The following is a 10,358-nucleotide window of genomic DNA, read 5'->3' on the forward strand; positions in this document are numbered from 1 at the left end:
TTTGATCTCTGTGCTACTCCCAACTTGTGCAGAGCGATTTTCTGAATTTTGGTCAAAATTTGATGACAGTGTATCATAGTTGATCATGTTTACTGATTGTACCAGTTCCATATTGCGAGGAAAGGTTCCTCACGTGTCAAGGACTCAATAATGCATTGATGTGGACTTATTTATATATTTATACTTTGTAAATCACGGAAACTCTTAAGATGGACGCTCGATTTGAAATGGATGCACGGAGAATGGGAGATGCATCACCGTCATATCGCGAGCTCAAGCCTAACAAATTCCAAAAAAGGATACAAATCTTTAATCTGGGCAAAGGCCCAAAAGTGGCCTTTGAGCTGTATGCAGGCCCATCTCAAGATCCCGGAAGGAACAGGCCCATCCTCTCCACGGGCAGCGGCCGGCCGCCTGGGCTTAACAACGCGGAGGCCCACTTTGCCCTCCATCCATGACCACACCGTAGCGCCCTGCCGCCCGCCAGATCGAAATCGGAGGCGATGTCGCCGCCGGCGAGCCGCCGCCGCCGATCTCGGCTCCTCAGCTGGCCGCTGCTGTTCGTCGCGATCCTCGTGGTCCACTCGCTGGCCGTCTACCTCTTCACCCGCGGCTTCCTCCTCACCCGCACCGAGCTGGACCTCCACAGCAGCCGCGATGACCGCCCACCGCAGGGCGACGTCTCCACCGGGTGCGCCTCCTGGCCCCCGCCCGCCGTCGACCGCCTCGTTATCGTCGTCCTCGACGCGCTCAGGTGTCCTGTCTTGGATCCCTCATCATCAACGTCCCTGGTCGTTTTTCTAGCTTACGCAGTTGTGCGTTTTGTTGTATCGCAGGTTCGATTTCGTGGCGCCGAGTACCTTCTTTCAAGGTGTGTAACTCTGAGCAACAAAATTGCGATGCTGTGCTTCTGCTAATTGTTAGCTAACCGCGAGATTTTCTGTAGAAAAGCACCCGTGGATGGACAAGTTACAGGTCTTGCAGAAGCTTGCTGCCAATGAAAAGACCTCCGCAAGGATCTTCAAAGCACTTGCTGATCCACCGACCACCAGCCTCCAGCGCCTTAAGGTGCCTTTCGCTTTCAAATAGTATCATGATATAGGACTTCTCCTGAAAATGATGTCTCATATGCAAATAATGTAATGCCATTTGATCCAAAATGATACCTCATGGGCTTAACAGAATTGTTGCAAACCTCAACACTCAGGCTCTCACCACGGGTGGTCTCCCTACCTTTATTGATGTTGGCAATAGCTTTGGTGCGCCCGCAATAGTAGAAGATAATATAATGCATCAGGTTCATCTCACCCCCACATTCAATTTAGTACAGACTCGGTCGTATCTGCGTATAGCTCATGCTGAATTGGTAGCCATGATGGTGTTGTGCTGTCTGTTTCTTTGTGATCAATCAGTTGGTTAAAAATGGAAAGAGAGTAGTCATGATGGGAGATGATACATGGATACAGCTGTACCCTGAACACTTCAACAAGTCATTCCCGTACCCTTCCTTTAATGTTAAAGACCTTGACACGGTATGAAATCTTGTCAAATCAAATTCTTGTTCTTCCCTTTTGATGAACTTGTCAGTTCTTTCCCCTGGCTTCCTTAAATTCTAATTGAGTTGTGTCATGATTTTATCAGGTAGATAATGGTGTAATTGAGCACTTGCTTCCATCTCTTCACAAAAATGATTGGGATGTTCTTATTGCACATTTTCTTGGTGTGGTAAGTAATTATGTATTCAATTTGGCCTTACCTACCATTTTTCATCCTTTTCTGTTTTGAGCTGGAAACTTGTGACATCAACTTTGTTTAGGACCATGCAGGGCATATATTTGGTGTTGACTCAACCCCGATGATCCAGAAGTTAGAGCAATATAATCAGATCCTGGAGGTCAGTTGTCTTGTGCATATAATATTCTTTTCTTCTGTGTTTTTAGGAGGCATTTAGCTTTACCTAATACAGAGTATATACCCTTCATATTCTGAATGTTGTACAATCCATTCTTATTTTCTTCTATAGGGTGTTATTGACACATTGAGAAGTCTGTCCAAACCTGGTGGCACCCATGAGAACACTTTGCTTTTGGTAATGGGCGATCATGGTCAAACCCTGAATGGTGACCACGGAGGGGGAACCGCTGAAGAGGTGATCTGTCTTGTGTTTTGCTGCATGTACATGAGAATTATAACTAATCCTATGTCTAATGTAGGTTGAAACATCTCTATTTGCATGGAGTCCAAAGACCCCACCAGATGCAGTCTTGTCTGTTCTTGATGATAGTTCATGCAATGTTGATCTGGTATGTTTATCAATTACATTTTGCACCTTGAAGTAAACTGTTTGTTCTTCTGATTTGTGCCAATAGAGGGGTTCTTAGACAGGTTAAGATTATAAATAAAATTACGAGCAACAAATGTGAACCCAAAGTATTTTTGTACAAGATTTGGGAAAAAAATAGCATTCGGTATAGATTATTCTGTTTCTTCGTGTAATTCTTTAGTATTCCATTTGGGTGGCATATAAAGTCCCGGAGAAACATGTTGTAAAGGCAAAGGAGGGAGTTAATCTTTAAATACTTTATCTCCTTGCACTATATATCTTTTGGAATGGAAACTAAATGCAACAGCTTCATATGTTAATATTTAGTTTCTGAGCTTAATAGATCTGTTAATTTTAAGATATTCATAAAAAAAACTCAACCATGGGGGGAGACTCCCCCGGGCTTTGTTCTAAGAAGGCGCCATGCTTCGAACCCGGGTAAGGACAGGAGTTTCAGTGACCCCTGGATTTTAACACTCTAACCGGTCCACCATGAGAAGCTTTGCAATTTAAAATTATTTAACAGATTAATATCAGTAAGATTCCTTGCTTCTATTTGTATTTGCAGCGACATAAATACTAATGTCACAAATTCATTTCCTTATTTTATGAATTAACATCCAGCACGGGGAAGAGGTGTGCATCAGCACTATGCAGCAGGTCAGGGTTTATTTGCACTCTCCCATGTGAATGCTTAGTTTTATTTGGTGTTGCTTATTCTCTTGTTTCAGCTTGATTTTGCAGCGACTATATCAGCACTTCTTGGCATACCCTTTCCCTTTGGAAGGTGTGTTAGATAAACTTGGTGCTTTTTCCACGATTTAGTTGTCAGTCAATGTTCTTGCTTGATTGTAAACTGCTATGTATTCTTGTTTGTCTACCTTTTCTTCTTTACATGCTGTTGTTGCTGTTTCTTCATCCTTTGATGATTGTTTATCTCAATCCATTAGCTGCTAAATGGCTCTCCTGTTTCTTAAATAGCATTGGGCATGTAAACCCAGAATTGTATGCCTTGAGCACCGGGACATGGGATAATCAAAGGATGGGTACCAATGCTTGTACATCGCAGAATGATCTAGAATCATGGATGAGGAGATATGCTGAAGTTCTCTGTGTAAATTGTTGGCAGGTAATATGAAGCTGCATTTCTAATTCCGTTCAACTTCCCTTGTTCAGTTCATCTAGGTATGTGGATATTCCTTTTGACATTCAACTTACCTTGTAGGTAAAGAGATACATTGATCAATACTCTGCTACTTCTGTTATTGGTTTTCCATCAGAAGACCTGCAACATATCATGAATCTGTATTCAAGAGCTCAGGCAAATTGGTCAGCTTCTCTGAGAACTACTTGTTCATCAGATACGGGTAGTCAAGAAAAATCTGAGGGGGAAGGTTCAGTTCTGCCGCAGCAAATTGATGCATACACTGACTTCTTGCAGACTTTTGCAAAGCTTGCTCGCTCTGCTTGGACAGAGTTTGATTTGTGGTCGATGAGCATGGGCCTTTTACTTATGATATTGACAGTTATTATTCAGTCTTGTACACTTGTAAAGCTGAACACCATATGTCAACCTTCAGATCAGAAGAGGGCCGGTTCAAGCATCATTCCCAAACTTTCCTTTGCTTTTGCTTTAGTTGTGATTCGAGCAGCTAGTTTCTTATCAAACAGCTATATATGTGAGTCAGATGAACTAGTTGTACTGTACGCACTTCAATTTATGCATATCTGTTTTTCTTACTTTTTTTCCTGTTATGCAGTGGCAGAAGGTAGGGTTGCAAATTTTCTTTTGGCCACGAGTTGTATCACCAGTGTGTGGCACTCAATGGTGAAAGGGAAATTCAGGATAGAAGTTAGTATTCCTGGACTTAAATTCTTAGTTTTTTTATTTATTCTTTGGTGCAATCATGTTGACATCCTTTACTCTATTTATTTGCAGAACTTGGTTTTTCTTCTTCTAAATATTTTCGCACGGTTTGGAATTGAGATTGGGATGTCAAAACAATTGCCTGCCCCAGCAATTACAAAGGATCACTCTGTGAGCGCCTTTTGTAAAATATTTGGTGTTAATTCTTGCAACATCCTCTTGGAGATATTCCCCATCATATCTCTTGCCATTGTGGCTTACATTATATTGAAGTGGCTATCCCATGCAATCCATCAGAGGTTCTTGAAGTACTTTGTTTTGTGTGGAACGATGGTGAGTTATGTATCTATAGCGTTTCATTGGGCTTCGGAGACTACTTTGTTTTTACATTCTGGAACTGTTCAAGAGTTTGGAAGAAGTTTAGCTCCTCGTTTTGTTTATGCTATTGGAGGTCTATCACTAGCTGTTTCTGCACTTTATCGGATATTTAGCCCAGCTGATCATTTGAAGATGAACATAAGGATAACTATTTTATCAGCTGTCATGCTATGTTCTTGGAGTCCAACTATCTTGATCCTGTTGGGAAGGCAAGGCCCATTTGTGGCATTAATTTGCATGACAGGAGGTACTGTGGAAATCACTTTATGCTCAATTTTGAAATATTGCAACTTTGCATGACAGAAGGTACTGTGGTAATCGCTTTATTCTCTTACCACTAATTTTTTCTGTTGTCATCTCTATTTTGTAGCTTGGTGTATCATAAAGTTACAGCAGAAACATCAGAGAGAATCAGAACTCTGTGTGGCTGACCCTGTTTCAGTGACTCAGTGGAGCCTCCTCGCAGTTTGTTTATTTTATCTGACAGGTCACTGGTAAGTTTCATGCTGTTTTCCTGCCTCTCTATGAAAGAAATGTTTATATGCATATTATGTTACGACAGAAGCATGAGTACTTGGCATACCTATAACACATTTTGTTCACTGATCTATAAAGAGTGCACATGTTATTGTCTATGCTAATATGCATATTGGTGGGAGTTTCTGGTTTAACTGATGTTGATGAGGTGGCTAGGAATCCACCATTGCTAATGTAAAAAGTAAATTTCAGGTGTACGTTTGATGGCCTCCGATATGGTGCAGCTTTCATTGGGTAAGTCTGATTGTGTTCCTAGTAACACTGTGACCGCAAGAAAAAAAAATATTCCTTGCATTATATGCACTGATGTTTGCTATGCTTCAATGCGCAGTTTTGATCATTTCCATATCATTCGACAAGGTCTTCTACTTTCCATCGACACCTTTGGTGTTTCTCATATCCTGCCAATTCTAAGCCTTCCATTTATTGGCATGGTGTGGTACAATACCACTTCCAAGGACAACAAGCTGAACGGTGTCATTCTCAACAATATAACTCAGGTAGTAAATACGGCAACTCTTGCAATCAAGAAAAAACCTATATTCTGGAAGAGGTTTGACTATACAAATTCAACAAACGATAATCCACTTTCTGGACGTGCATATTGATGCCAAATTCAAATTACTGAACAATTAAACAAAAAAAAACTATGTTGAAGATCCCTAATATTCACTGTGTACTGGAATAATATATTCATGCACCCATGTAACTTTCCTTGTGGATCTGTAACTGGTGTCTGGTTCTTTGATCACTGATCCACATCCCACACCTTTTTTTTCTTCCAAACTTAGGTGCTTTTGATGTATGGTCTTATAACAGCAATCCCTGCTACATTGACAATCATATGCGTCACTATTCAAAGGCGTCACTTAATGGTAACTATTGCTCCCACCTTATCGAACAAATTACCTTGGCCTTTTGTAGTTATCTAGCTTTTGACGTGAAACTGTTTATCGTTCAAACTTTCAGGTTTGGGGTTTGTTTGCTCCAAAATATGTATTTGATGCGATTGGGCTTCTGCTGACAGACTTGTTAATTTGTTTGGCATCTCTCTACTACAGCTGATTTTGCTTCACTTCTCTAGTTAAGACTGCTAACCGATAACACAGAACTGGCATTACCTTTTTCTGAATTCATTGTAGCTAGAGCTGTTCTTTCTTATTTGTACTATAGTGATTTTGTAGTTTAACTGCATACATTAAGTTTACATCAATCAAGACAATTGTTTCCTTTTGGTTGTGTACTAAATTTTTACAACGAACAAGTAAGCAGAAAAGATGCAATCGGAGTTGTTCTTTCCAGCAAAATGTACTTTGTCCATTTGACAAAAGATATACGCATCTATCTCTTGAATCAGAGTTGTTCTTCTCCTGCAAATATCTGCCCATTGACAGAAGAAAAATGTGTCCATTTCTTCTTGTCCATTTCAAAATGGTCGAGATCGTTGTAGTTCCCTGCACTTGTCATGACCTTTTGTTTTTACTAAGCTTTTCAATGGGTTGGTGAACTTTACGTTAGCATGCATAAACTTTTAACATGCAAAATATACACTTTTACACGAATAGTCGAATATAAATATATATTTCTTCACAAACAACTTGACCATAATAATTCATAACCGTGCTTAGAGAAGTCCTCAAGTTGACACAAGAAAAACCACATGGTACCAGAATATTGGTGTGTACTCATCAGACGAACAATATAATGTCAGTTGTTTTTGGGAGCGGCCGGCACAACGCCTTCGTTGCCGGCGAGCGTCATGTACTTGTCCTTCCTGGTGAGCCCGGTGAGCTGGAACCCCAGCGCCTTGCCGAGCTCGCGCTGCACCCGGTTGGCGACGCCGATGCTGTCGCCGCGGCCGGCGGCGGCCGTAGCGGCGCACGGCAGGAACTCCACCCGGTACGCCGGCCTCGGGTTCATCATGAAGTAGAAGGGGTCCATCCACTTGGCCCCCGGCTTGGTGGAGGTGCCGTAGAACATGCCGACGCGCGTGTCCAGCGCGACGGGGTTCACGCCGGCGCCGAGCTCGGCGAAGAGCGGGCTGAGGCGGAGCAGGTACTCCTCCCGGCACGTCGTCCCCTCCGGGCACACCACCAGGTGGTCGCCGCGCGCCAGCAGCGCCGCCATGTTGCGCCGGTCCTCCTCCCGGTCCCGCGTCAGCCGCGCCGTGCGGATCGGCGCGATCAGCTCCGACACCGGGCTCAGGCTGTACGTCACCGCCGTCACCGGCTTCCCGAGCGCCGCCGCCACGATGATCGGGTCCAGCAGCGTGCGGTGGTTGCACACGTACAGGCGCCCGCCGCCGCCCGAGCTCTGGCCGGGGACGCGGCCGCCGACGAGGCGGTAGTGCATGCCGGTGAGCGCGCCGACGGGGAAGCAGACGCGGTACGGGAGGAAGGAGAAGGCGACGGTGCGGAAGGTGACGAGCGCGACGGCGAAGGGGAGGAAGGTGTACATGGCGAGCGCGGCCGGCGGCGTCGGCGCGAAGGCGAGGCGGCCGTCGTGGAAGACGAGGGGCCTCGGGTACCTGTCCCGGGGCAGCGGTCGCCATCCCCGCGCGTCGGCCTCGCTTACAGCGAAAGTTTCCTGCAGGGACAGAGAGGGTGCACGTTGTACTTGATGTCAAGGGCGCTGGCATGTGTGCTGTCGCCAGGATCAGCACGGTGTTAGCTAAATGTCCAAATTCCAGAGACATGAATCTAGAGCGAGCCAGCTTTTTTGGGTCACTAGTTGACTAGTTCGGCGAGAAGCAATGCTTCCAATGCGTTTCACAAGCTAGTTTCCATGCATGCTTTTCTTTCACGTAGATTACTGATGTTATTAGGAGCTGGTTATGCATAGGATATAAATAAAGTATAAACTCCTCATCCAACCAGACTAGCTTGGATCTCAAGCTCTGAAGCTCATTTTGATTTGCTTGAGTTTGTGGTCAATTTTGTTTCTCCTCCTTGTAATTTTTGTGATAAAAAATATTGAAAATATATCATTTATATTAGGGGGGCAGGGATGGTCAAAATCCTCAAAAGCAAACAGGCACCGAAGGACTAGAAAACTTGTTTAAATATTCTTGTAATTTTTCTGTTCTAATACCAGGAACATATCATGTGTTGCCTCCTTCAAAAATCGTCTATTCATGTTATTGACCTTCAATAATGACGTAAAATTCAATATACTTCATATGATTCAAAATAGATGTTGATTAGGATATAGACACGGTCTACAAGGTGACACTTCCATCGACAATTTCTACAAAAGTAAGACATTTCAAATGAATATAACTAAGTATTTTGAAACTATTTTTCATGATGACTCTAAGTAAGATTTATCTTCTATTGTTATTATGTGAAATTCTTATGATAGTCAAGGTTAAAAAAGTTTAACTGGCAACCACGTGTCAACAGCTGAAGTACATATTTCCAGCAGCAACTGCAAATGCCGTCCTCATTAATATGCCTAACACTGACCTTTGACGATCTGCTGGAAATACGTCAAAATAAAATGCAAGTGATGTGTCTACCGTTTGTTGTACGTCATTTCCAGTGAACCTAATTGAGTGCTGTCAACCATTAGCAAAAAAGGCACTTTTTCATGGCAAGACTTTGAACCAAACCAAAGATGGTTACATGCAACTATTATACACTTCAAAAATTTTCTTGATATGCTCAGTAGTATCACTTCAAGAGTTGCTGACTGCATTTCTCAGGTAAAAACCTTCTGTCGTAATTACCTGCTGCCACTACAACCATGGAGCTATTTACCAAGCCACACCATTGCTCGCTTTATTTTTATTGAGATTATAAGGAATTAAGGATGATCCACACGTGTACACACTACACCTGAAAACCTCCATTTGCGCATGATTCACGTGCGCTAAGATTTAAACATTGGTAGATACTCCCACTGTTACATTTAGGACAAGCTACTTAGTTCCTTTTAACTAGCTTGTGTTAGAGGTTATTAAATTCCCACACCATTGCTCACTCCGATCCTCCCTTTGAAGTCAAACAAAGTGAATTCTAGTCCTAGTTAGTAAATCTCGAGCCTAGAAAGCTTGCCAAACAATTAAAATTTATTATTTATTAGCTGAGTGGTACTCCCTCCATTCTAAATTATAAGTCGTTTTGGATTTTGTAGATTCATATCTTTTACTATACATGTGGACATAATATAGATTTAGATGCATAGCTAGCAAAACCTATAAAAAAAAAGTAAAACAACTTATAATTTGCGACGGAGGGAGTATATACCAAAGTTATATATATCTATGATATATTGTAACACCACATGTATCAAAAGATTATGTCTTCAATTATCCCTTTTCACGACTCAAATAAATAAATAAACTAAGTAAAGAAGCAATTTAATAACTGGATTATGGGAGTAAGCGACGTATGCTCTCACCTTGCAATAGTAAGAAGAGAAAAGGTAGTGCACCCTACCGCTGCTCGCCGCCCCGACGAGCCCCACGGCGCCGTTTCCGGCGTCCTTCTTCCCCGCCGCCTCCAGCTCGGCGCCGAACAGGGCCCGGAGCCTCTTCGCCGCCATCTCGGCGGCGTCCTCCTCGTCCACCAGCCCGGCGAGGACGCCGCCGACCGACCTCACCTCCGGCCCCACGACGGCGTCCACGCCGACGTACTCCCTCAAGAACCCGTCCACCATGACCCTCGGGAACGTCGCGCTCACCGCCACCACCCGCGCCGCCGCCCGCACCGCCGCCACGCCCTCCGCCGCCGCGGCCTCCAGGAAGAACTTGGGCAGCACCGCCCTGCCGACCCGGGCGACCTCCTTCTCCTCCAGGCCGACGAGCGCCACCGTGGCCATGGCCCTAGCCCGCGCTCCTTCGCCTAGGAGGCACAGCAGCGGGTAGAGCAGCAGCAGGAGGAGCCCACGGAGGAACCCGCCGGCCTCGACGGCGACGAGCATGAAGTACGGGAAGGCGCAAACCGGCGGGCGCAGGATCCACGCCTCGACGTCGACGACCAGGGTTCGGCCGTGTAGCCTGTCCAAGCTCGGCAGCGGCGGCGGAGGGGGGTTCGGCTTCGTCGCCGCCATCCGGCCGCGATGGTGCCGGCGGCCGGCGAGCTTCCGCAGGAGGAGGAAGAACAGGGAGAGGAATGGCTTGGAGAATGATGAAGGCTTCATGGCCATGGCCAGCTATACCTGGCCGGGTAGAGTAGCTACCTGTTGCCTTGGCGCGCCCTAGTCCCTGTCTAGGTGTTGCACGTAGTTGTCCTCTCGCGCTTCGATGGGCGT

At 44.8% G+C, this 10,358-nt stretch overlaps 2 protein-coding genes across 2 annotated transcripts; one reads left to right on the forward strand and one right to left on the reverse strand.

The window, feature by feature from the left end:
* Window positions 1–439: 439 nt before the first annotated feature.
* Window positions 440–6,412, forward strand: LOC101771105 (GPI ethanolamine phosphate transferase 3). Its single transcript, XM_004967792.2, has 20 exons — window positions 440–754; window positions 837–871; window positions 947–1,068; window positions 1,208–1,297; window positions 1,413–1,532; window positions 1,642–1,725; window positions 1,817–1,894; window positions 2,024–2,149; window positions 2,214–2,303; window positions 2,948–2,983; window positions 3,055–3,110; window positions 3,305–3,452; window positions 3,549–4,002; window positions 4,084–4,175; window positions 4,263–4,815; window positions 4,939–5,062; window positions 5,298–5,339; window positions 5,437–5,605; window positions 5,897–5,980; window positions 6,075–6,412. The coding sequence occupies exons 1-20, from the start codon at window positions 504–506 to the stop codon at window positions 6,168–6,170; spliced, it is 2,850 nt and encodes a 949-aa protein (XP_004967849.1). The 5' UTR covers window positions 440–503; the 3' UTR covers window positions 6,171–6,412.
* A 192-nt stretch (window positions 6,413–6,604) lies between these two features.
* Window positions 6,605–10,358, reverse strand: LOC101771762 (probable glycerol-3-phosphate acyltransferase 3). Its single transcript, XM_004967794.2, has 2 exons — window positions 9,507–10,358; window positions 6,605–7,691 (listed from the first exon to the last, which is right to left on the reverse strand). The coding sequence occupies exons 1-2, from the start codon at window positions 10,251–10,253 to the stop codon at window positions 6,813–6,815; spliced, it is 1,626 nt and encodes a 541-aa protein (XP_004967851.1). The 5' UTR covers window positions 10,254–10,358; the 3' UTR covers window positions 6,605–6,812.

The sequence above is a fragment of the Setaria italica genome, chromosome V (assembly GCF_000263155.2).
Source record: "Setaria italica strain Yugu1 chromosome V, Setaria_italica_v2.0, whole genome shotgun sequence".
In the NCBI taxonomy this organism is placed as follows: Eukaryota; Viridiplantae; Streptophyta; class Magnoliopsida; order Poales; family Poaceae; genus Setaria; species Setaria italica.

Excerpts from the sequence above, each read along its gene's own strand:
- LOC101771105 (XM_004967792.2), top strand. The coding sequence starts at position 504 with ATGTCGCCGCCGGCGAGCCGCCGCCGCCGATCTCGGCTCCTCAGCTGG. Across the intron at positions 872-946 it reads GCCGAGTACCTTCTTTCAAG|AAAAGCACCCGTGGATGGAC; the intron begins GTGTGTAACTCT and ends GATTTTCTGTAG. Across the intron at positions 2,150-2,213 it reads GAGGGGGAACCGCTGAAGAG|GTTGAAACATCTCTATTTGC; the intron begins GTGATCTGTCTT and ends TGTCTAATGTAG.
- LOC101771762 (XM_004967794.2), bottom strand. The coding sequence starts at position 10,253 with ATGGCCATGAAGCCTTCATCATTCTCCAAGCCATTCCTCTCCCTGTTC. Across the intron at positions 7,692-9,506 it reads TCTCTTCTTACTATTGCAAG|GAAACTTTCGCTGTAAGCGA; the intron begins GTGAGAGCATAC and ends CTGTCCCTGCAG.